This window comes from Rhinoraja longicauda, chromosome 8, assembly GCF_053455715.1.
Source record: "Rhinoraja longicauda isolate Sanriku21f chromosome 8, sRhiLon1.1, whole genome shotgun sequence".
In the NCBI taxonomy this organism is placed as follows: domain Eukaryota; kingdom Metazoa; phylum Chordata; class Chondrichthyes; order Rajiformes; family Arhynchobatidae; genus Rhinoraja; species Rhinoraja longicauda.
Window position 1 is genome coordinate 15,983,411 of NC_135960.1, and position 27,618 is coordinate 16,011,028.

The 27,618-nt window shown below is 39.0% G+C and overlaps 1 protein-coding gene across 2 annotated transcripts in view; it reads right to left on the minus strand.

Moving 5' to 3' along the window:
* Positions 1–838: 838 nt before the first annotated feature.
* The window catches only part of LOC144595757 (activin receptor type-2A-like), an 85,688-nt gene continuing 58,908 nt past the window's right edge, over positions 839–27,618 (minus strand). Inside the window, exons 4-12 of one of the 2 annotated variants that reach the window (XM_078403367.1) lie at positions 23,873–24,027; positions 14,852–14,875; positions 13,248–13,391; positions 12,979–13,122; positions 10,854–10,999; positions 10,445–10,559; positions 7,708–7,846; positions 6,896–7,026; positions 839–2,769 (exon numbers count right to left, since the gene is read on the minus strand). In XM_078403367.1, coding sequence (XP_078259493.1) covers positions 2,575–2,769; positions 6,896–7,026; positions 7,708–7,846; positions 10,445–10,559; positions 10,854–10,999; positions 12,979–13,122; positions 13,248–13,391; positions 14,852–14,875; positions 23,873–24,027 — 1,193 coding nt within the window. In that variant the 3' untranslated portion in view covers positions 839–2,574. The remainder of the gene's footprint in view (positions 2,770–6,895; positions 7,027–7,707; positions 7,847–10,444; positions 10,560–10,853; positions 11,000–12,978; positions 13,123–13,247; positions 13,392–14,851; positions 14,876–23,872; positions 24,028–27,618) is intronic. The other variant, XM_078403368.1, reaches the window with a different exon arrangement.

Below are 27,618 nucleotides of genomic sequence, written 5' to 3' on the forward strand. Positions count from 1 at the left end.
TCCTAGTTAATATTGGCAAAGTTTAAAAGTTTAAAACAATTGTAACACCTCTGAGTTGCCTACATATCTGCTCTGTTGGGAGGACTAGAATACAAGTTCAAAGTCACCACCCATTCTTTACATCTAAGGTAGACCCATAGGATTTCATTTTAAGAATCTTCTAGGATATCCTCTTCTTAAGTTATGCAGAGTTGGAATCCCTAATCATCACTACAATACCACCTCTGATATATCCACCCCTCTACCCTGCTTGAAGATCCGATACCCTGGGACACAGATGCTAACCCTATCTTTGCGGCACCATGTCTCTGCGATAGCTATCATAATCGCAATCCTATTAAAACAATCTAGCTTCCCAGTCCATCCATGTGCCTTATTGTGCCTGTGTCTGCTCCACCTGCTGGTTTGATCTTGCTTTTCTTCTATATTTGTTTGCATTCCCCTCCCGACTGTACATTCCCTCTGTGTCCCATTCCCTCGCCAGAATAGTTTAAAAGCTGTCCAACAATATGAGCAAACCATGCAACGGTTTAGGACCTGCTCTGATTCAGGTACAATCTGGCCTTGTATAGTCCCACCCAATCCCAGGAGTGTCCCATTGATCACAAAACCTCCCTCTGAAACCATTCCTTTAGTCATGTATTCGTCTGACCTATTGTCTTTACACACTCAGTAGTACATGACACTGGAGGTAACTGTTCGATTACAATCATAGGGGTTTTGCTATTTCATCTACTACCTAATTCCCCACATTCATGTTGCAGGATCTCGCCCCCCCTTTTCTACCTCTGCCATTGGCAGCAATGTGTTACAACCACGACTTGTTCCCCCCCCCCCCCCCCCCACCTTTCACAATACTGAGACTATTCATTTACAATGATTATTCCCAAAATTAAAGTTAACTGCAATTAAGCAAATTTGTTATAATACTGTTAGTTCAGTCTGATGAGTGATCCTTTTTCTAAGAATAAAATTACAAAAATTCAGCGTAGACTTTAGTGTCATCTATCCAGAACATTTGGCACCTAATCACTACTTGCCGAGTCAGTGGAGTTCAATGGTCTTTATGATATCCACATTATGCAGTTTTGTACTGAGGCATTTGGGTGAACTGCCACAATGCAAGCATGGGTTACACTTGGTTAAAGATAACTGAACCTTGGCCCTGAATAGGTAAACTGAGCAGCAAATGCAGTGGTTAATTTTGACGTGTCAGTTTTGCATTAAGTATAAAACCATAATATTGTTTAAGAACAGAAGTTAGTACCTGTCAGCTGTATTTGTATCTATTGCATATATTATTCTTTAAAAAAAATATTTCTGTTGCCTTGTAAGTTTTTCTAACTTACTAAAATGGCACTGACATTAGTGTAGGATTGTCACCACAACTCAAAACAGAGAGGGTTTCAGGTAACAAATTCCTGAGGTTATGTTGGTACAGTGACACAGTAGATTAATGACTGCACTTATAACAGGTATGCAAAATTACTTTACATGTGTAATGAAAGAAAACAAAGGATATATTACTTTTCAAAATAAAAGCATTCAAATTAAAAAAACACCTCCAGTGTTAACTATATCTTGCAAGTTTAAAAACAGAAAAGCATGCGTACATCTCTGAATTCTCTATAGACACAGCAAATCTAAAATAAGGAAGTGCATTTGAAAGCCAATTTTGGGCAAAAGATATTTCCAAAGCTTCGCTTAGCAAAGGAGCTATTAAAAGCAGACATGATAGAAATCTGCATGATAGAAATTATTACATGGAGCTTGCACAACAAGGCAGAAACACTTTTTTGACTAGCCTTCTCCCATTGGCATAGAAAGGTATAGTTTATTCGTTTTAATTGTAGTGAATTAATACTTAAATCACATTTAAGGTCAACTGTCAATTAGAGTCAGTTAGTGTTAAACTAAAATTACTAATATAGTTTATCAAATATGGAAACTGAGGTATACCTTGTTGAGGGAGGTTTATGGTTATAATGTAATGCTTGAAGCTTCTTTGCTATGTCCCCAAAAACCTTGATTTGTTTATACATATAACAGCAGCACACTGAACATTCACAAGCTATGTCATATTGGCATTACAATAGTTCTTTTGTGAACGCAAATATTAAATGCAATAAGAATGAATCGCACTTCTTTCTGAAATTAAATGTACTGTTATTAAAATTTAACAGTAATCCATCTGAGGGACTGCGACATCTTCATGAGAAGCCAGTTATCCGGTGCACTCCAACTAAGCTCATGTTGTCAAATTTGAGAGCGATGTTTGATACGTGCTTAGCTTTACTTGCTGCAAAAAGAGTTACCTTCCAGTATCCCGAGTGATGCACAATGAAGTATCAAGTGATCTTTTCAACAACCACGTTATCTTCAACATCATCTCTGACTGGCTCACTGAATGTAGTACCTGGTGCCTCTGTTGTCCACTTGCCACTGCAATGGCTACCAGTTCTGTTAAGTGCGCAAGGACAAGATACTGAATTGTTTGTTGTAACCAGTGAAATAAATTCAGGAGATAGCAGCTCTGCTGTAGTCTAATGGTCTGCTTCATGACCTTTGAAGTCATCATAGGCTGGATTCTTTGGGTGGAAAGTCAACATTTGTTACCATAGTAACAACAGTCACTATGTTATCTGTAGTAATCGTGCTCATTAGTCTTCGCATCTGAGAGATACGTTCTGCGACACAACCTGCAGACAATCTTGCCTCTGCATCGTGATCCCAGCATTCTTCTGTAGTCTCGCACAACATAGCCATTCCCTATGACAGGACAAAATAAACACATTGGAAAGATGTTCTGTGGCATGAACAACTCAAGAAAAACTGGAAACACCAAATAGTGCTAAAAAGTACAGGATTGGTTAGCCAGAAAAGACTACAGGTTAATGTTAAAAATGTCTCAACAGGTGCCTATATTTTGCATTGCCTCAACAAGCTCCCATATGGTGTGTAGGAAAATAACTGCAGATGCTGGTATAAATCGAAGGTATCACAAAATGTTGGAGTAACTCAGCGGGTCAGGCAGCATCTCAGGAGAGAAGGAAGGGGTGACGTTTCGGCTCAAGACCCTTCCTCAGACGCTGAGTTACTCCAGCATTTTGTGATACCAAACTCCCATATGGATTAGTTGCAGGAAGCACACCTTACAATGCAAACATGAATGTATCAGGGGTAACAAAAGGCGCAACACAATCAATTTGATGTAATGGAGTAAACATCCTATTTGCTCTTTTGTGGGGTGGTTACATATTGAGAGTCTGGATTTACACAGGCCCAAATGAACAGAATTACATATTTACTTCCTCAAAGAACATTGAAGAAGATGGCGTTTAATAACGTCTATTTGTTTCATGATCACTATTATTGATACATCGAGTTGAGTATAGGAGCAAAGAGGTCCTTCTACAGTTGTACCGGGTGGTGAGACCGCACCTGGAGTACTGTGTGCAGTTTTGGTCTCCAAATTTGAGGAAGGATATTCTTGCTATTGAGGGCGTGCAGCGTAGGTTCACTAGGTTAATTCCCGGAATGGCGGGACTGTCGTATGTTGAAAGGCTGGAGCAATTAGGCTTGTATACACTGGAATATAGAAGGATGAGGGGGGGATCTTATTGAAACATATAAGATAATTAGGGGATTGGACACATTAGAGGCAGGAAACATGTTCCCAATGTTGGGGGAGTCCAGAACAAGGGGCCACAGTTTAAGAATAAGAGGTAGGCCATTTAGAACAGAGATGAGGAAGAACTTTTTCAGTCAGAGAGTGGTGAAGGTGTGGAATTCTCTGCCTCAGAAGGCAGTGGAGGCCAGTTCGTTGGATGCTTTCAAGAGAGAGCTGGATAGAGCTCTTAAGGATAGCGGAGTGAGGGGGTATGGGGAGAAGGCAGGGACGGGGTACTGATTGAGAGTGATCAGCCATGATCGCATTGAATGGCGGTGCTGGCTCGAAGGGCTGAATGGCCTACTCCTGCACCTATTGTATATTGTCTATCTTTGGTGCTCCAGAGTGATTTAATTAACTGAGTTTTAAATCTCTAGCTGTCATGGTAGGATTTGAATGAATGAATGAATACTTTATTGTCACATGTGACAAGTCAGTGAAATTCTTTGCTTGCATACCCAAGGTATACAAATAGTCGCCACATAAAGGGACCTGTATGTCATGAATATTAGTCCAGGAGTTCAGACAACAATGAGACATTATTGGAAGTCAAATATTAAATAGCATGAAAAAAGACACCGTTGGAGTAACTCAATGGTTCAGGCAGCATCTCTAGAGAACATGGACAGGTTATGTTTCAGGTCGGCACCCTTTCAGATTGATTGTCAACCATCTGCAATCAACCCCCCCCCCCAGCCCCTTGGCAGAAGAGTCCATGTCGCGGGGCTGGAAACTGGAAGTGTCCTGAGCTAATTCTGCTACCACCACCGTCTATTGTACAAGTGATGGCTCTCACTGATTGTCACCGGAAGCTTGTGTCCTTTTCAGGACGGACGAAGACAGTGATGTAACATTTGCAACATAGATAATGGACAAAAAAGAAGCCCCTCTTCCCTGCACCCACCTATCACTTGGCAGGATTTGTCCCTCTCCACTTCCCTTCCAGCTTTCTCTCTCCTATTGCTACGAGTCTGAAGGGTCCAGACCAGAAATGTTGCCTATTCATGTTCTTCAGAGATGCTGCCTGACACGCTGAGTTACTGCCGCACTTTTGTTTTATTTTTCCTCAAAATATTTATAGTCTAGGACTCTGCAATATGAACAACACAACAGTCTCTGCCCATTCACACGGTCTGGTAGTGGCACTGGAAAGGACAGCAGCAAATCCCTGGGCGTTAATATCTCAGGCAATCTGTCCTGGGTCCAGTACATGGATGTGGTCATGAAGCAGGTGCACCAGCATCTCTACTTTCACAGAGGTTTGAGGAGATTCAGCCAAAATACTGACAAACTGCCGCAGATGTACTGTATAAAGTTTTGTGACTGGTTGCGTCACGGCCTGGTATAGCAATTCCAACACAGGAATACAAAAGGTTGTAAAGAGTGGTGGACTCAGCCCAGTCTATCACAGGCACAGCCCTCCCCACCATCAAAAGCATCGACATGAGGCACTGCCTCAAAAAGTTGGCATCTATCAATTTGGATTCCTGCCATCCAGTCCATACCCTCCTCACTGCTATGATCGAGCAGGAAGTACAGAAGCACAAAGTCCCACACCACCAGTTTCAGGAACAGCTACTTTCCAACATGTATCAGGTTCTTGAACCAATCCACACACTATGGATAACCTCTTGCACTACCATCGATTTGTTTTCTTTGCTAATGGTGCTTTGCACTAATGTTTTTTGCAAGATCTCTTTTCTTGCAGAATTTGTTTAATTTATGTACAATATATATTTCTACGTGTTTTATATTTGTGTGTGCCTAATATTGTTTGTACTGAGCATGCATCCACTGACCAAAGGACTGCAACCACACAATAATTCAACATTCCATTATAAAGTACAGGGAGTTCTGCTATTATGTGTGCTTCCATATCGCAAATTGGATACAACATCATTGATGAATATGGGGAAACTGTTTGATTTAAGTGGGCTGAATCGGTTATAATGCAATTTTGATAGGGAACTAGCCAGCATAAATCCGTCACAGGCTACCATTTTTACTGCGGAAGGCGGGTGAGAGTTACTTTGAAAACTGACAGACAGAAAAAAAGCTGCCCTGGAAAAATGTCTTAAAGTCCTGTTTATATGCAACCTCGTCATAATGATCTCTCACCACTATCTCTGCAGAACGTAGGCTCTCTATTTCACCACAGGAGGGCATTTAAGAGTTAATTTGAGAAACAATCGCTTCTAGTGATACTTAGAGTTATAGAGTGATACAGTGTGGAAACAGGCCCTTCAGCCCAACTTGCCCACACCGGCCAACAATGCCCCAGCTACTCTAGTCCCACTTGCCCGCGCTTGGTCCATATCCCTCTAAACCTGTCCTATCCATGTACCTGTCTAACTTTCTTAAAACGATGGGATAGTCCCAGCCTCAACTACCTCCTCTGGCAACTTGTTCCATACACCCACCACCCTTTGTGTGAAAAAGTTACCCCTCAGATTCCTATTAAAAAAAATTCCCTTCACCTTGAACCTATGTCCTCAATTCCTCTCCTTGTGGGCAAGAGGCTCTGTCCATCTACCCAATCTATTCCTCTCATGATTTTGTGCACCTCTATAAGATCACCCTTCATCCTCCTGCACTCCATGGAATAGAGACCTTTGCCTACTCAACCTCTCCCCTCAAGTGCTGGCAACATCCTCGTAATCCTCGTGTGTAACCATACTCTATTAAATAATGTAACGTATAGCCTTTGGCAATTAAATGACCTATAATTTTGAAAACCCTGCGGGAAAAATAACTTCCTTATTACGAGTCCGAACAATTTAGCCCCTAAACACCCCTCTTGTCATTGACAATTGTTTTTATAACACGATTGTTAGCTATGCAAGATTTCAGAGCAATGCAACTATCACTTTATAGCAGAATTACTTGTACTTATATATAAGCATAATTTTAAAATTGTGACTAGAAGTAACTTTAACAGTCCAAGATTATCTCCCATTCTGTGGCCATGTCAATTAGTTGACATACACATATTATCTAATGTATCACAGGATATTTTATTACCCTTGCAAGATAAACTCAGGCCAAGGATTTTATTACTTAAGGATTGGATTAATCAATAAGATTTTAGGTTACAGTTCTGAAACAGGGATGTCTCAATTTTGTTTATAACTCGCAAGGGAGTGGAATGACCATTTCAATTTTATAATGTTCAACAACAGATCTAGCTTTATAGCATTTGAATGATCCACAGATAAATACACTTACTGCGTGCTTTTGCCAATATTCTCTGAAAACAGGCCTAATCTTCTTGTGCACAACCACCTCTTGCATATCTTCAAGAGATGGATGCTGTCCAATCTCCTCTTCAAATGGCAACATATATTCATCCACTGGCCCTGCGTATCAAACAAATCCAAGAGTATATTTAATGCAGGTTCAAAATGTAGGCAGAATTTGTTCTCAACGTCGACATGGTTTAACAATTCGAAATTTAACAATTGGAATAATGTAGTCATTTCTAACCAGATCCCGAAATCATTTAACAAACACTCCACACTATTTTGGGGCATGAGAAGAAACTGAATCAACTTTAGGAAACTCACTAGGGTCACAGTGAATATGTGGAAAATCCACAAACAGCACCGAAGCTCAGTTTGAACCAAGGTTGCTCCAGCTATGAGGTAGCAGCTCTACCAGTTACATCACTGTGATGCCCTCTAAACTTTAGTATTTACTACCCCAGAATAAATAATGCAGTTTCAAGAACTCAAGTGTCCTCATGTTTCCTATTGCACCAAATTTTCACAATTCTAGATTATTAACCAAATTGAAATTCCACAGCTGGGAGGGGTGAACATGGAGAGGTGGTGATGGGAACAGTGCAATGACCAAATGGGGGAGAGCGGCACTGTTCCATATCATCAATTCTAAACAGCAATCTTTTTTGGACAGGCTATCCATATGGTACTAGGAGACCTCTAAAAGTCAAGCAAAATACAAAACTTCACTTATATACTTTAACACCATGAGAGACAACCAGTTCATTTTCACACATTTATAATAAAAGCCATACTAACCATCAGTGGCTGTGCATCTTGATGCTAATTCCCAGAGCACAAGTCCCACTGAATACATATCTATCCTAAGGAATGCATCACGCTGGAAGTTTATTGCACCTTCCAAGACCTCTGGAGCCATGTATCTTCTGGTGCCAACCTTGGGGAAAAAAATGGATGCACATTTATTTTAAAATATCAAATGTACAATCTTTAGTGAAGAAAGTACAACTTGCATTTATTTATCTTGGCAACTCCTCTTGGCATTCACAGCACTGCCTATTATTATTTTTAAATGAAAGCATAATCTTGTAGCAAATGTAACAGCTAATCTAGACACAAAATTATTCCATGAAGGAAAGAAGCAATGTTATGCACATCTATCTGAATGCAAATTATTGCGGATGTTGGTATTTAAAATAAAAGCTGCTGGAAATAGTCTTGACATCAGGCGGTTTCTGCTCACAGAAAAATAGTGTTAACATTTCAGGTTAATGAACTTTCATCAGAACTGGGGAAAAAATTGAAATTTAACATGTTTGCACAGAAAAGGGCACAAAAAGAAAATGGGTTTGTTTTGGTTGTTGGTCGCTAACCTATCCCCTGAAATGAAGATGGGCAAGTATTGATTGGCAAAAAAATGAGAAGAAAAAAATTGATAAGTGAATTTCTGACAAATAATAGCCTAATGTTCAATGGCATGATTATGGTCCAATGAGAGATGGAAGTTGTCAGACAGCTTGCACTCAATCTCTGCAAGGTAGAGGTATGTTTATTAAATAACAGCAACACTCTTGTGAACAGTTTTTCTGACAATAATGGCACTGGTCACTCGTGAGTGGACTTACAAGCTCTGAAGAGGGTAGACATGGAAACATTGACATTGTTAATCCCACACTGGTAATTGGCAAACAATAGAGCAAAATGTCAAAGGGCAGGTCAAATTCTGAAATAGGGAGAAATTGTCCACTGTGGGGTGAAAATTTCTTGCCAAGAAATGAGACAAAGGTATAGGAAGACAAGAAAAGTTCAACAGTACATCAGATTACAAATTCATTGAGACAAGAACGTAGAGGGACGAAACAGAGATTGATCAATCTGAATTAGATGGGAAGCCAGGAAGGGAAAATTACATCATGAAAAGAGTTAAGATTGAGCGAAAGAGACAAGTCCAGAGGAAAGTAGAAGTACGAAGATTCCGGAAAAGTTTTAGAATTCAGGAGCTGAAGTTTTGACATCTGAAACAGATGGGGTGGGGGGGGGGCAGTGAAAGGAAGAGAAAATTGTTGATAAAGATGCAAAGGATAAATTTGAAACGTAGACCAGAACAGCTTTGAGAAAAAAAACAAGTAAATGCAGCTGATGAAAGGTCAACACATGCACATGTGGCATTAAGAATGGGTCTCAGAAATATCTTGAATATACCCAAAAGCGTGAATGGATTCGAAATAAGAGTGGGGGAATTTCAGTTGAAATCCATTTGGAATAAGTTGGAACTGGAGTCAATTGTTAAGGAAAGAGCATGGCTGTGGAAGCAGGTTGGGTAAATACCCAACCAAAAATAAGATAGGGAACAGGAAGAAGTGAAGGTGAACAACAAGGGACAAACAGAAAACCGATTGGAGAGAGGACCAAAGCATCCTCAAGGTGGTCAATGTTAACGAGAAGTGCCAGTGAATTAATAAGTACACCAAAAACAAAAACAAAAAACTGAGCATGCCGGAGAATTGAAATAAAAGCAGAAAATTCTAGAAATACTTTGGTCAGGACAGTGGAATGAAAATAATATGTCAACTTTCCACATACAGATGCTCCCCGGCTTACAATGCTACGACGTACCATATTTTGACTTTGCAATGGTGCAAACAGCAGTGACCCGTAGCGAGCTGCAGCTCGCTTCCGGCCACGTGATCAGGTGTATTAAATGCATTTCGACTTTCGATATTTTCTCGGAAAGTAACTCCATCGTAAGTTGAGGAGCACCTGTACACGCATTTCCACAATGTAACTATATATTTCATAAATTGAAAGGGAATGTATTTTCATTCTCACCATTAACTCTTATATTCCATCTTCCCTCTACCAATTTTTTCAGTCCTCTCTGCCAAGTTCTAAAATGCACGCAGGCCTGTTTCTGACTCTGCTTTTGATTTTAAATTATCTTTAATTTCACCAGTCAACCTTCAATATCATCATATCATATATGTACAGCCGGAAACAGGCCTTTTCGGCCCTCCAAGTCCGTGCCGCCCAGTGATCCCCGCACATTAACACTATCCTACACCCACTAGGGACAATTTTTACATTTACCCAGCCAATTAACCTACATACCTGTACATCTATCAGCACACTTTTAATGTAGCTTCACTATCAACAATGAATGAATGGCTAAACCACCTTCATTTTTTCGTTTCTTTGGACCCGAGTCCTGGTTTCAGATTGAATTACATTACTTTCAACCTCAGAAAATTCTGTCATACTTCACTCATCCTTCCCATAAAGGATCTCTTACGACAAGATTATTATTCTCATTGCACAAAAAGATTGAAAATAGGATTTCCTCTATCTGATTCCTTAATATATTGATCTAATAAACAGAAGGCTTGTCTTCAATAGGTAGTCAAGTTTAAGAATTGAGTTTTCACCAAATATGACATTTGTAACTCCTTTAAAAACATTTAAAGCAAACTTAACACTCTCAATGTAGGTATTTTGTGCACAGAAATTCTTGATTAAGTCATGATTTACTAACTCATACCTGGCCGTGGGTGTCACCTGCCGACTTCCCAGCTTCAAATCTCAAAGCTAAACCAAAATCTCCTATACATGCAGTGAGATTATTTTTCAGCAGCACATTTTTACTTTTGAAGTCCCTGTTCAGACAAGAAAGAAATACATGTCTATCATGTATACATCCCAATTGTGCATCTAAATTAGTTCATACACATTGCATGATTTAAAAAAAAATCAGTAGCTTGTATAGGCAATGAGGCAGCCATTTAGTACACTACATAATTCCATAAACAGCGTCAAAATTAATGACTATTGGAGGTTTGATTAGGTGGAAAATGTTAGCTAGAAATTGCAATTTGTTTTTAATTGCTTATTAACCTGCTGCTTATTAACATTAGAGATAGATAATTTGAACTTCCATTTATCACGCATACCGGTGGGCAATAGCAGGCTTGTGTCCGTCTTTTAAACCAGGTTTATCTTCATGAAGATATGCTAGTCCTCTAGCCAGGCTTCCAGCAATATGGCATAATTCATTCCAAGACACCACATTAGCTTTCAGATAATCTGTCAGAGAACCCTGAAAGCGAGACAACAAAAGCAATTTTGGAAAATCTATCAACGGATTTAATAAATCTCAGTAAAATTTTGGAACTGATAGGAAATGTCAGTGAAGCAAAATAATACAAATGTTGGAAATTTGAAACAAATTTTTTTGGGGAAATATACAGAAAGTCAGACAGTATCTCTGTTTCACTCCACAGATAATGTTTCAAGACAGTAACCTTTCCTCCGAATTAGTATACTGATGGTGCGACATTAATCTAATTTTGAAAATTTTCTCATTAGCTCATATTTTTATTTTATACTTTCCCTGTTTCTGCTTTATAATCAATTATAGTTCTTCAATTTTGGGTAAATTTATAAGCACACTTTCCAGCAGATGATGAAATTGAGCCCAAGATAAACTACTTTCATGAGTAAATTGCTTTGTATTATTTTCTTGAATATATGATAAAGGATCCCAATCATTCAGGAGAAAACAATTCCAGATTAGTTCCAGACCTTCAAATAGAAAATAACAATTCCATGTGATGCAAAGTTAAACACTAGGAAAGTAAGATGCAAGCCAACATGTGTTAAGTTTTACAGTACTTCCATGTTTGGTTATTACTGATTAAAACAGCTAAAGCAAAGTTAAATAAATAATAAATCATGTACATGGCACATTACATGGAGCTTTAGATTTGATTCCACTAGACAATCCGTGGTAATAGTACACATTCAACAAAGTCAGCTTTGAGTCACATTTTGCATTCAAAGTCATTTGCACATACTTAAAAACTATGAAATAAAAACATAGTAATATTTTGCTTTTACATTGAAACACATTCCTTCATATACAATGATAATTTAGTGCAGTTCTACAAATAGATTTATCACAATAAATGAGCAGCTGTAAAAGAGAGTGATATGAAGGGTTTAGAGGGATATAGGCCCAGGCAAGTGGGGCTAGACCAAAATGCCAACTTGGTTGGCATGGACAGGGTGGGTTGAAGGGCTTGTTTCCGTGCTGTATGAGTGCTCTATGACTTTATGAGTGCTTATAACACAAACTAAGCAAATATAGGGAACTATGTTAGCTTTATTGGCAAAGTCAGTTTGTTAGAAAGTGACAAATGTGATGATTAATGCCTTTCTGCAAAAAGTGTTCAGCTTTCTAAACGTGTTGCTGATAGATAGAATATATCTATTGTGCTTGGCAGTGTCAGAATGAGCAGAAAATCTTTGTAATTGAGGTAACTAGCACTTCCCTCCGGGGATGAATAAAGTTCTAGCGTATCTTATCATATCATATTGTACTTGGAATTCCTCCAACTTTTGTTGTGTTTGTCTTATTGTAGAACTTCTATCTAACAATTAAAAGTACTTTTGTGATGGAAAAAGATCTTACGTTTTCCTGAACTATATTTTAAACATAAGTCACCTGCCTATCAACATATACTCCAGTTCCAAAACAAAATTTGTGATTACCTATTTCGTTTGTGATTATGTCCATTTTTTCAGCATTTACCAACAGTTCATTATTAAACTGACAGGAACTTCTAAGCCATTGTAGGCAAGGAGATTAAATGTTTTCATTGTTACATAACTTTGTTTCTGACCAGCTTGGTAAACTACCAATCTGAATGTGCAACTCCCATCCTACTTTGCTTTGAGAAAATACAGCAGTGGTGCTGGAAGGATTGAAATTATTTTGCTGCTGACCAAGCTGGCGAATTTCTGAAAAACTACTGTAAAACAAATAAAACGTATCAACTCCCAAACCACAATATCTGACAGTGGACATTATTCACACTAACAAATTGACACTTGTCATAATCATGTTTGAGGTTTCAATTCTTGGGACTTGATTTCAGTTCACAAATTAGGACAATGAAACATAGCAGTGGCGCAGAAAGGGTTAACGTCATTTTAGGGATCATTGAGCACAAGAAATCAAATTCCGAAATTATTAAGAATCGCATATATGAAAGTTGCCAAAACCACAATATTTACCTTTTCATGGAATGTAGATATCAACCATAGCTCCATGTCAATATTTGAGCCTCTTTTCTCTGCACCAAGGAAGTTTAAAATATTTTCATGGTTCATTCCAGGTAAAGTGTATATTTCATATTCATTTTGCCAGGACTGTCTGTCCTACAAAACACAAGCATCATAGAGTTATAACATATTACTGAAAAAATTGTCAAAAAAATAAATATTATGCTAAAAAAGTTATTGCCCATTCCCCTTATTTATAAGAAGTGAATAAAGCACTATACCTGAATTGGAAATATTTTGACTGCCACATACTCATTAAGCAGTTGAGCCTTCCATACACAACCAAAGCGTCCTCTGGCTTTGACCTCCAGTAACTGCAGAGGTTTCAGACTAAGCAATGGGGAAGGTGGTATTGGTCCTGGGTCCTACAAAGCAAGTGTTCAAACTATTTCTTAGAGCAGGTTAACAATTGTATTCAAAAGCTTTAAAGCGGAGGAAAAACAAACATCACAATTCATCTGATAATTTAAAAGATTTCTGCTTCATAGGTTTTCTTGAAGAACATATGAAAGCCACTTTAGCAATTGTAATGCCCATCCTTTGAACTTTAAAAAAAAAATTTGAAGATAAATAGTCACAGTTATACAAAGTTATGATTTTACTCGAGGTTAAATTTACAGCATTCTACCTAATTTACTTTCAGTTTTCTCTAGTGAGCATTACATTTAAGAACTGGATAATCAGCAAGAATATTGATCAATTAACCTCCATCCAATGTGGACATTGAACTTTATCTATGGAACTGATGCACTATAATGTTGAGAACAATTTTCTGCACTATCTTTGCCCTTTGCTCTATTGTACATGAGTTTAACTTGATTGCATTTATATATGGTATATCTGATCTGTTTGGATAGCATGCAAAACAAAGCTTTTCACTGTACCTCAGTGCACATGGCAATACCTAATCAGTATTCTTCAAACCTGTGTTTCTGGCTGTAAATACTTCCTATATTATATAATGGTTACTTTTTTTTAAATCAAGCATCATAGCATAATAAGTTTGTCTTTGGAAATAATCAAGTAGATTATAAATTTCCCATATTCAATGTAATGTAAGGGGACAAATCAAAGATAAGAGATGATATTTCACAGCAGAACAGGGACGAGTATACTGGAAAATAAATCCATTAAGCAGTTTTCTGCACCCTCACTACCTCACCATCAACAAACAAACCAGAACAAGAAAAACTGTTACACAGTACAATCTTTAATAGCAGGACGATTTAATTTAAGAGTTAATGGAAAACACTAACAAATTTCAAAAGGCCTAAACAATTAAAATGAGACATCTCAAATGTTTATATTTTTGTCAGGTAAAAATGTTATGGATAATGCAGAAAAGTTGAACAAAATCTTAGTGAAATATGATAAATATAAATTATGCATGGCACAAACATTTTTTTAAATGACAATGGCAATACACAGCAAACCATCCCATGCTCCAATCTCTATCTAGTACGGCACCATTTAATCTGCTAAATTTGTGCTAAATTAATATTTACTAATTAAGCAATCAAAATTATTTTCAAAATTACAGCAGAGATGTTAACAGGTATATTATGAATTAGCTGTTGCAAGAGTTTCAGAACAGAAAACTGTAGCAATATAAAACAGTGCTGGTAAAGTGAAAGAAATAATCAGCTATGTTCACACAATAGTCTCTGTTAAAAAAAAAATTGTACCCACATTTTGTGCTCAGAACAGAACAAATGGTTTCATGCAAAATTATCACTAAAATACAACTTTCCTTAGTGAGATATAAAAAAGTGAATGCGTACATAATCTAAATTTTAAAAACTTTAATGGTTCCAAGTTACCTTACCTCTATCTCTATATGAAAGGCATGCTTGAGAAAAGAAAAGCAAAAGAAATTACCGTTTGGAGAAAGCATGAAGCTGAAACAGATAAAAGTATTTTAAGCAAATGATGAATGTTTTGGATGGCCAAGTGATGTACTTTCACTACCATTTGCCATTCTGGTCAAGTGCCTGGCCCAAGCTAATTTACAAACCCATTTCAAAGTCTACAACTTTAAATAATGGCATAATATTTTTGGGAGGTTCCCACACTATATCAGACCACAATGATGCACTTTCCAAAGTGCCAGAACCATTAAAACTATCCAATTGTTGTGTCTACAAGATTACCTTAATGGTAGAATTAGGATGAATGAGACTCACTAATATAGATGGAAAACATTTATACAATCAAAATGCTGCCCAAAACGAAACAAAACTACAGCACTAAATTGTGGCAGCACTGGAAATTCACTAATACTGACTTCAGACTGTTTAAATTCCATAAAATAGGATTGAAAAGTGATAACTACACTGTGCTTTTGATAACTCCAGAACTAAAATGCAGTTACTGGCACAAGCAGGTGCTTGTCAGCAACAATCACAGAAGTGACTGAAGACCATTTCTGTGGAAATGATCTCGGCAAAAAATAATGAATGAGTCCTCAAGATTAAAAAAACTGTTTGTTTAAAAAAGGGGCGGCCCTGCAATGTCGATCAAAACCTCCATCTGGAGTGATTCTGTAACTCTTTATTAATTGACTGCAGCTGGTCCCCTTTCAGTATGAGACTGGTGTATTACTTTGATATCTGTCTTTATAATTAATTGTGAATGCAGAGCTGGTATTTCAGAAAACAAATTTTGACTAGGTGGATTAAACTGTAGATAGCTTTTTTTTAACAGAATTTATTAATTGATTGCAACCATTATTTTTCATATCAACCATTCTCGGGATCTGCACATTTCTGGTATGGGTGTAATTTATTGCCAATCTTGTTTTTAAATTGCAAATTCAAAGAACTCTTCGGACACCAGTTGAATACTAACCATCCTGGTGAGAGACTGGATTTGTACCCAAATTAGGATAACTATAGTGCCCTAATTTAGTTTTTATTATAATCAACTTTGTTACTTTCTCCTCCCAAATCTTTCAGGCATTGTAGGTGAAATTTGAATTCTCATATAGCCAGATTACAGAGCTAATTTACTGTGGATGCTAGGAATATCCTGGCTTGCTTATATGTACTATTTTTTTATTAGTTGTCACTAGGTCTAACCACTAGTATTCCTTTCCCAACAATAATGTGAGAATGACTTCAGCAGTAGGAACAATGGTTCAAGTTAACCGCTCAGCACCACCATCCAGGTGAGTACAATCAGAGATGGACAATAAATGCTGGCCTTGCCCGCTGTGTCCAGAAGCTAACAAATGAAAAAGTTGTGAACTCAGCAGGGAAATAAAAAATCAACACTCTGAAACATAAACCATGAACCTCAATTTCAGTTCAGAGGAGTGTCAGGTTAAATTGGGTTAGCTGACTTTGGAACATGGGAGGCAGAGTGGGGACTTGATTGGAGGGTATAGGTAGGGTGGATAGGAAAATACTTTTCCCCATAACAGAGATACCTCAAAGAGGGCATAGGTATAAGGTATGGGGGAGGAGTTTTTGCATCACAGTCTTTAGAGAAACTGTGCAACCAACAAAAATAATTCCCAATTTTCATGTCTAAATTTGCTTGAGCGCTTGCTGTCTGATTAAGTATTGGAAGCATCACAACATTTTAGTTGAATATATCTGTGATAATAAAACATATCAATTTAATCTTCTAAACTAGTTCTGAACACTTGAGTGGCTGGGAATAGTTATTTTACTAGATGGGGCTCATCCACTAAAACGTTTTTTTTAAAAATCACTTTGCCATAACAGAAATTCCTGGGGAATCCTTCCCAAGAATCTCCAGAGCACCAAAGTGATAAAGAGTCTCTTGATGTGGCAGGTATGACATCACAACGGAGGATCAACCAAGGTATTTTTCTGGCCAATATTATTTTAAATTTGTACATTAAAAAATTAAAACTTTTCCCCTGCTTAATCTTAACAGGACAATTGTATCACATGTGCTTTGGGACGAATGAAATACAAGTATTTCTCAGGATACAATAATTTAGATAATGAGTGTAGGAGCCATTTATGTCTAGGCTTGTTACTGTTGGCAGATTACATTATTTTGCCTAGATATATCTTGCCATATTATTTTGGACACATGGGGGCGGTAGATGTATATATATTATATATATATATGTGTGGACATAAGGGACTGCGAGTGGTCAGATACAGGGAGGGAGAGTATACAGTTCTTACCAGACCTGCGAACAGACCTGGAGACCTGGTCAATAGACAATAGACAATAGGTGCAGGAGTAGGCCATTCAGCCCTTCGAGCCAGCACCGCCATTCAATGCGATCATGGCTGATCACTCTCAATCAGTACCCCGTTCCTGCCTTCTCCCCATACCCCCTCACTCCGCTATCCTTAAGAGCTCCATCCAGCTCTCTCTTGAAAGCATCCAACGAACTGGCCTCCACTGCCTTCTGAGGCAGAGAATTCCACACCTTCACCACTCTCTGACTGAAAAAGTTCTTCCTCATCTCCGTTCTAAATGGCCTACCCCTTATTCTTAAACTGTGGCCCCTTGTTCTGGACTCCCCCAACATTGGGAACATGTTTCCTGCCTCTAATGTGTCCAATCCCCTAATTATCTTATATGTTTCAATAAGATCCCCCCTCATCCTTCTAAATTCCAGTGTCAGAGTAGCCAACTACGACTTGTATGCGAAATAAGTAAAGCCTGGTGTGTTCATCTCGTTGTTTGTACAACTACTTCAATAAACAACTAATTCAACTGAAATAAATGACTGGAAGATCTGTTCTGTTGGAGTTTGTGTACGATCACTCCAACTCCCTGTGTAGTAATGGCAAATAGAAAAGAATTCTTTGAAAAAGTCTGGAAGTTGCCATTACAATGAGAAAGATGAAATAGAAACATAGAAAATAGGTGGAGTAGGCCATTCGAGCCATTCAATATGATCATGGCTGATCACCCAGAATCAGTACCCTGTTCCTGCTTTCTCCCCATATCCTTTGATTCCGTTAGCCCTAAGAGCTATATCTAACTCTCTCTTGATGTTTAAGAGTGATGATTATATCTTCATTCTAAAACATAAAATGCCAAACCAAAACCTGGAATGGTGGTGCACTTTGTAATTTGAGCTGGATCAGCTAGAAAAACTCGTCACTCAATCTACACCACTCAACTTGTCAAACTTCCTGAAAGATCAGTATCCAATAACACACACATATTTTATATATATAAATAAATAAATGCTAAAAGGAGCAGATCACTTATTTAATGGGATTTCCAAGATGGATAAGTGGGGAACGCAGAGGTCTTTCAGTAATGAAGAACGAGCGTTAATAAATTTAGGGTTCTTCTTTGATGCTTGTTTAGGTTAAGTAGCATCCACAATGCAAATGCACAGTCGATTGAATGTATGATGATAAGAAGTAAAATGTATGGGAACTGAACGATTTTTCTTTTCACACATGGCTTAAATTTAAACTCCCAATACTCCCCAACTCCTAAACAGCAAGTGAATTAAAGACATTTACGAAGGCAAAGCTGGATGCAAATTGTTAAGTCTCTTTATTTTAAAGGCAACAAGCAAAAGGACAGTTTGGAAATGTCATTTAATCCTTATTACTTTTAAACCTGCCATTAAAAAAAACCTAAATCCCAATACATTGTCACATCAGTGACTTATCAACTTTTCCTAGTTAACCATGTAATCCTGATTGATCCATACCTTGAGCAGTTATGTTTGCTATAATGCTATAATTTAAACACATTTTTGCAAACATAGTTCTAAGCAGTTACTTCAAATGTATGTGCACCCATGAACAGCAGAGGGCACTAAGATCTTGCAATTGTAATTCTAACTTGCCCATTAACGACTAAATACTGGTAATATGACACAAGGCAAACACTAAAGCACCTATCTGCCATTTTAATGTTACTTTTTACCCATCTGCTCCAAGCGTTTTGAACACTAGAAATAATAGAATTTTCCTTGCGAATTGCTGTTGGATTCCATTATTTTACTTGTATTTATAAACGTATTTATTAACGTATCTGAGGATGTGCTGGCTCTGGAGAGGGTCCAGAGGAGGTTTACCAGAATGATCCCAGGAACGAGTAGATGAGCGTTTGATGGCACTGGGCCTATATTCACTGGAGTTTAGAAGAATGAGGGGGGGCTTCATTGAAATGTACGAAATAGTGAAAGACTTGGATACAGTGGATATGGAAAGGATACTTCCACTGGTGGGCGAGTCTAGGACTAGAGGTTATAGCCTCAGATTTAAAGGACGTTCTTTTAGGAAGGAGATGAGGAGGAATTTCTTTAGTCAAAAGGTGGTGAATCTGTGGAATTATATGCCACAGAAGTTAGTGGAGGGAAAGTCAGTGGACATATTTAAACCAGATAGATTCTTAATTAGTGCAGGTGTCAGAGGTTAAGGGGAGAAGACAGGAGAATGGGGTAAGGAAGGAAAGATAGAACCATGATTGAATGACGGAGAAGACTTGATGGGCCGAATGGCCTAATTCTATTCCTATCACTTATGATCTTATGATTTGGCACTACTTTGAATTGCACTACAATCTTGCACCATTTTGCTGTTTTGCACTTGTCGTATTTATCATTACCATGCATACTGTTTAATCTGTGAGCTTCAAATGAACAACAAATTTCATTGTACCCTGGTGTATAGGACAAGAAAGTAATCTGAATCTGGGACCCTACTATTCAACTTTGCTTTATTTCAAATTTAGAAAGATCTCTATCCATTTCCTGCTCTGTAATTAATCTGTTCAGTTCTGCTGCTTCAGCTTTCAAGTGATATTAGTGTCATTATTCCTCTGGGTATAGCCCAACCTCCCATACAAGACATGGAAAGATATGGTACTATTATGAATGTGTTGGTCCGATATATGAACACAGATACTTAATGTTTATTTATCTCATTCTATTTATTCTTACCAATTAATGTTGGTTCTGCTCTAGATGTTGGGAAGAAATTAAGTTAGCTTTCGACTCGAATTCTTTTGAGATCGGTAAATTACATTAAATAATCAATTAACCAATTGAATCCAACTTAAACTATTCAGTGAAATTCTACCACCAGATTCATTCTTCTCCCTTTGTAGCATTCCAGAGTCATTCCTTTGACAGTTCCCTGGTCTGCTCTGCCCTCACTACCAACTACTTCCAATTACATAGAACTGGCCCATGCGAAAACCGGAGATGCAACTGCTGTCCTTATAACTCTTTCATTCCCTCTCTCTCGAGGGACCGAAACCACCTTTCCGGGTACCAAAGCAGTTCATTTCCTCTTCTTCCAATCTTATGTGCTACAATTTTCTTCTCACAATATTGGAGTGACTGCAGTTGGGGCGACTGCATTGTGCAGCACCTGCATTGGGCAGCACCTGCATTGGGCAGCACCTGCATTGGGCTATTCAGAGCCTTCTTAGTGTTGTTTTATCACTTTAATTCTTCAGCCCTGACTCTTGCTCTTGGCCTCGTGCATTGTAATAACAAAGCCCAATGCAGGTCACAGAATCAGTCATACTGCACGGAAACAGACCCTTTGGCCAACTAGTCCAGACAAAATCCCCATCTACACTAATCCCATTTGCTCACGTTTGAGCCATATTTCTCCAAACCTTTCCTATCAATGTACCTGTCCAAATGACAGTTAAATTACAAGTGATAGGAGCAGAATTACACCATTCGGCCCATCAAGTCTACCCCGCCATTCAATCATGGCTGGTCTATCTCTCCCTCCTAACCCCATTCTCCTGCCTTCTCCCCATAACCTCGGACACCCAAACTAATCAAGAATCTATCTATCTCAATCTATCAATATATCTACTGACTTTCCCTCCACGGCCTCTGTGGCACAGATTCACCACCCTCTGACTATAGAAATTCCTCATCTCATTCCTAAAACAACATCCTTTAATTCTGAGTGCTAGACTATCCCACTAGTGAAAACATCCTCTCCACATCCACCCTATCCAAGCCTTTCACTAATCTGTACGTTTCAATGAGGTCAGCCCTCGTTCTTCTAAACTCCAGCGAATATAGGCCCAGTGCCGTCAAATGCTGATCATATGTTAACCTGCTCACTCCTGGAATCATTCTTGTAAACTTCCTCTGGACCCTCTCCAGAGACAGCACATCCTACCTCACATATGGTGCCCAAAATTGCTCACAATATTCCAAATGTAGCCTGACCAGCGCCTTAGAGCCTCAGCATTACATCCCTGCGTTTGTATTCAACCTCTTTCAAAATAAATGCTAGCTGTATTGTTGGTTGTACCAGCTTGAAACACTTCTTCTGGCAGCTTGTTCCATATATGTATACATATAGATATACACATACATGCAGTGCATTCAGAAAGTATTCAAACCCCTTCACTTTTTCCACATTTTGTTACGTTACAGCCTTATTTTATAATGGATTCAATTCTTTTTTTTTATCATCAACCTACACACACAATACCCCAGAATGGAGAAACGAAAACAGGTGTTTTTGAAATTTTTGCAAAGTAATTGAAAAGAAATTACTGAAATATCACATTTATATAAGTATTCATTCCCTTTGCTATGACACTCAAAATTGAGCTTTTGTTCATCCTGTTTCCATTGATTATCCTTGAGATGTTTCTACAACTTGATTGGAGTCCACCAGTGGTAAATTAAATTGATTGGACATGATTTGGAAAGGCACACACCTGTCTACACAAGGTCCCACAGTTGACAGTGCATGTCAGAGCAAAAACCAAACTATGAAGACGAAGGAATTGTCCATAGACCTCCGAGACAGGATTGTTTCGAGACACAGATCTGGGGAAGGGTATAAAACAATTTCTGCAGCATTGCAGGTCCAGAAGAGCACAGTGGCCTCCGTCATTCTTAAATGGAAGAACTTTGGAACCACCAGGACTCTTCATAGAGCTGGCCACCCAGCCAAACTGAGCAATGGGGGGAGAAGGGCCTTGGTCAGCGAGGTGACCAAGAACTCGATGGTCACTCTTACAGAGCTCCAGAGTTCCTCCGTTAAGATGGGAGAACCTTCTAGAAGGACAACTATATCTGCAGCACTCCACCAATCAGGCCTTTATGGTAAAGTGGCCAGATGGAAGCCACTCCTCAGTAAAAGGCAAATGACAGCCCGCTTGGAGTTTGCCAAAAGGCACCTAAAGGACTCTCAGACCATGAGAAACAAGATGCTCTGGTCTGATGAAACCAAGATTGAACACTTTGGCCTGAATGCCAAGCATCACATCTGGAGGAAACCAGGCACCGCTCATCGCCTGGCCAATACCATACCTATGGTGAAGCATGGTGGTGGCAGCATCATGCTGTGGGGATGTTTATCAGCAGCAGGAACTGGGAAACTAGTCAGGATCGAGGGAAAGATGAAAGGAGCAAAGTACAGAGAGATCCTTGATGAAAACCTGCTCCAGAGCTTTCTGGATCTCAGACTGGGGCGGAGGTTCACCTTCCAACAAGACAACGACCCTAAGCACACGGCCAAGACAACGCAGGAGTGGCTTCGTGACAAGTCTGTGAATGTCCTTGAGTGGCCCTGCGACAGCCTGGACTTGCACCCGATCGAACATCTCTGGAGGGACCTGAAAATACCTGTGCATCGACGCTCCCCATCCAACCTGACATAGCTTGAGAGGATCTGCAGAGAAGAATGGGAGAAATTACCCAAATACAGGTGTGCCAAGCTTGTAGCGTCATACCCAAGAAGACTTGAGGCTGTAATTGCTGCCAAAGGTGCCTCAACAAAGTACTGAGTAAGGGGTCTGAATACTTATGTAAATGTGATATTTCAGTTCTTTCTTTTTAATTACTTTGCAAAAATTTCTAAACACATGTGTTTGCTTTTTTATTATGGGGTATTGTGTGTAGATTGATGATTAAAAAAAAAAGAATTTAATCCATTTTAAAATAAGGCTGTAACGTAATAAAATGTGGAAAAAGTGAAGGGGTCTGAATACTTTCTGAATGCACTGTGTAGTGAAACTCCTACCCTGGTATAACGTCCTAAAATGCAATACTTATCTCGTTTAAAAACCAGTTGATATTCCTTGGCCCACTTACCCAGCTGATCTGATTCCCAGTTTCTTCATTTGCATAGCCTGACATGCTGGACATTTTCTATTGCACTGCACTTCAAAGCATGTGTTTTTTTTGGTTGTGTAATATTTCTACAACTGCTCTCATTTCATAACTCTTAAACCTCCTTTGTGTTCTCTGTAACCTATAGGTGAAATGAATTCACCTCCAGCTTATCACAACAAACTCTGGCTTCACTTTAAGAAATATTCTCTTTGCTCTTATCATCTTTCTCACACCTTCACTCCAATTTAACATTAACTTGTTTTTGCTCTCTCAGTCCCAACAAAGCGTCTTCAAACTCAAATATTAACTATGTTGTTCCTTCCTGACCTGCTGTGTTTGCAGCTCTTTCTGTTTTTAATTTTCAACTATATGACATCAATTCATACAAAACAAAAGTAGCCATTTGGCACACTAACCAGGTTTTACAATGCAAGGAGGTTGTTACGTCCTAATTTTATCTTGGCTCCTATCCTTTGAATCGAGTAACCAAGTTTGAAAGATATCAAAGAACAGGCAAAATAATGCAAAATGCCAAGTTTTACAAGTGAGAAAATTAATGAAGACATGGGTACAGAAGTCAAAATGTATTAATTCTAGTGTCAATAATTTTTGTATATGTTAGTAATTGAAGCTGCACATAAGAATTACTGATAGATATTCTCGTCAGGCACAGATCCCAGTCAGATGCATCAATGCATACAGTTATCTAAAGGTATACTTACAGCCTTCTGCAACCAGAGCATGCAAAAATGAAGTATCATACAAGAGAGTTTGGAGCCATACCTGAGTTGGTACAAGTACTGGTGGATATGCCAACTTGTGATGTCTATACATCCAGAAAGAGAACAACACAACCACTGCAAATCCCATAATGGGCACCAGTGAATAAAGTAAAGTATTGAAGAGCGGTGGCCTCATTGTAACAGGATTTGATGTTGCTGTGGAGGAAGAGAGAAAATAAGGGTTTTCTGGAAAACACAACAGTCATGTCCACAAAGGAAATTCTAATGATTTAATTACTTCAAGAGCTCGCAGCACTGAAGTTAACTGGGTTTGAAACCATTCCAAAATAAAGGCAAATATCACATTTCACACATTGTGCATGACTTCAGTTCTAATGAAATTATTAACCAAATGTGACCTTCATATTTAATGAACTGTTTAGTCTCAATTTAGATTAAGAAATATTACTCAAAGCAATGCAATTTAATTAGTATCAATATGCATAGAACAATTCAAACAAAACAATTCAGCATCAATTTATCATAGACGTGGGGAAAACTAATAGACAATAGGTGCAGGAGTAGGCCATTCGGCCCTTCGAGCCAGCACCGCCATTCAATGTGATCTTGGCTGATTATTCTCAATCAGTACCTCGTTCCTGCCTTCTTCCCAGACCCCCTGACTCCGCTATCCTTAAGAGCTCTATCTAGCTCTCTCTTGAATGCATTCAGAGAATTGGCCTCCACTGCCTTCTGAGGCAGAGAATTCCACAGATTTACAACTCTCAGTGAAAAGGTTTTTCCTCATCTCTGTTCTAAATGGCCTACCCCTTATTCTTAAACTGTGGCCCCTGGTTCTGGACTCCCCCAACATTGGGAACATGTTTCCTGCCTCTAACATGTCCAACCCCTTAATAATCTTATATGTTTCGATAAGATCCCCTCTCATCCTTCTAAATTCCAGTGTATACAAGCCTAGTCGCTCCAGTCTTTCAACATACAACAGTCCCGCCATTCTGGGAATTAACCTAGTAAACCTACGCGGCACGCCCTCAATAGCAAGAATATCCTTCCTTAAATTTGGAGACCAAAACTGCACACAGTACTCCAGGTCCGGTCTCACTAGGGCCCTGTACAACTGCAGAAGGACCTCTTTGCTCCTATACTCAACATCCTCTTGTTATGAAGGCCAACATTCCATTGGCTTTCTTCACTGCCTGCTGTACCTGCGTGCTTCCTTTCAGTGACTGATGCACTAGGACACCCAGATCTCGTTGAACATTCCCTCTTCCTAACTTGACACCATTCAAGTCCTTAATGTTTATTGTAAATAGCTGCGGTCCCAGTACCGAGCCATGCGGTACCCCACTAGTCACTGCCTGCCATTCTGAAAGGGACCCATTTACCCCCACTCTTTGCTTTCTGTCTGTCAACATTTTCTATCCAAGCCAGAACCCTACCTCCAATACCATGTGCTCTAATTTTGCCCACTAATCTCCTATGTGGGACCTTGCCGAAGTCGAGGTACACCACATCCACCGGCTCGCCCCTGTCAATTTTCCTAGTTACATTCTCAAAAAATTCCAAAAGATTAGTCAAGCATGATTTCCCCTTCGTAAATCCATGCTGACTCAGAACGATCCCGTTACTGCTATCCAAATGCTCCGCAATTTTGTCTTTTTTAATTGACTCCAGCATCTTCCCCACCACTGATGGCAGACTAACTGGTCTATAATTTCCCGTTTTTCTCTCTCCATCCTTTCTTAAAAAGTGGGATAACATTAGCTACCCTCCAATCCACAGGAACTGATCCTGAATCTATAGAACATTGGAAAATGATCACCAATGCATCCACAATTTCTAGAGCCACCTCCTTAATGGATGCAGACCATCAGGCCCTGGGGATTTATCAGCCTTCAGTCCCATCAGTCTACCCAACACCATTTCCTGCCTAATGTGCATTTCCTTCAGTTCCTCCATCACACTAGGATCTCTGGCCATTAGAACATCTGGGAGATTGTTTGTATCTTCCTTAGTGAAGACAGATCCAAAATACCAGTTCAACTCGTCTGCCATTTCCTTGTTTCCCATAATAAATTCCCCTGCTTCTGTCTTCAAGGGACCCACATTTGCCTTGACTATTTTTTCCCTCTTCACATACCTAAAAAAGCTTTTACTATCCTCCTTTATATTATTGGCCATTTACCCTCGTACCTCATCTTTTCTCCCCATATTGCCTTTTTAGTTATCTTCTGTTGCTCTTTAAAAGAGTCACAATCCTCTGGCTTCCCACTCTGCTTTGCTATGTTGTACTTCTTTTTTATTTTTATGCTGTCCTTGACTTCCCTTGTCAGCCACGGGTGCCTCTTACTCCCCTTAGAATCTTTCCTCCTCTTTGGGATAAATTGATCCTGCAACTTCTGCATTATTCCCAGGAATACCTGCCATTGCTGTTCCACCGTCTTCCCTGCTAGGGCCTCCTTCCAGTCAATTCTGGCCAGCTCCTATCTCTGTAATTCCCTTTGCTATACTGTAATACTGACACTTCCGATTTTCCCTTCTCCCTCTCAATTTGTAGAGTAAAAATTATCATATTGTCACAGGGAGGTTGTCATTTGGCTTACCACGATTGTGTTGATCACAAATAGCTACCCAAGCCCAACATCGCTACCAGTACCGGATCCGTCGCCCTGCAGACCAAGTTCTTCGCTATATTTTTATTTTTGCCTCTACAATCCTATCAGGTGGCGAATTCCAGACCCAAACCGACTCACTGGGTGAAAAGACTTTTATCTTCCCTTTAAACATCAATTGCCACAAAATCCATTTTTACCCATCTGGTGAGGGAAACAAATATTTTCTAGTTACCCTATCTGGGATTCTCTTTTGTCTCAATCGTTCCCCGCAACAACTTTTGTTTCCCCACAAATAGCCAACCTGACTATCCAATATTTCCTCATGGTTAAATTTTCCTTCTGAATCACCTCTGCACCTGCTCCATTGTTCCCATTAATTAATAGTTAGAACTAAATCAATTGACTAACAAGAGTTGCATAATATTTAAACACATCCTCCATACTCTTATATTCATTCTTTGCCTCAGCTAACAAGCAGAAGCATCTTGTTTGCCTTTTTAACCAAATGTCCTGCTGCATTTCAAAGATTTGTGCACATGTACTCCAAGGTTTATTTTTCCTCCTCCCCTCTCATTAATTGTGCATTTCTGTGCCTTATTGCAGCTTCCAAAATGTGCAATTCTATCCAGCAAATTTCTACTCAGTCGACCAAACCATCTTCAATTCCTTCTATCAACCATTTAGATTTTATTTTTCATTATCTGCACAGTTCTACATTACGCACCCTAGAGTTGTCTAAATCAGTTATACGACAAAAAGCAAGGTAATGAGATATGAACTTTGGGGAGCCCCGAAGAGAGTAGCCTTCCAGTTGCAAAATACATACATCAACCATATTACTTGGTTTTCACCCCCGAGCCAAATACTCTCCCATGGATCCCACCATAAGCTTTGACATGCTGACCAGCCCACTAAGTAGGCGGGACTTTGTCAAAGGTCCTGCTAAAATCCATGGAAACTACATTAATTGCATATCCTTACTAACCACACTTGCTACCTTCCCAAAATAATTTGATCATTAACCAGATATGACATTCCCTTAACAAATCCATAATTAACAGTGCTTAATTAATTTTCACCCAATTTTTATAACATCCATCAAAATTGATTGTGTATTTGAGCAAAAAAACAAAATGCAGAACAAATGTACATGCAGGTACAGCAGGTAGTG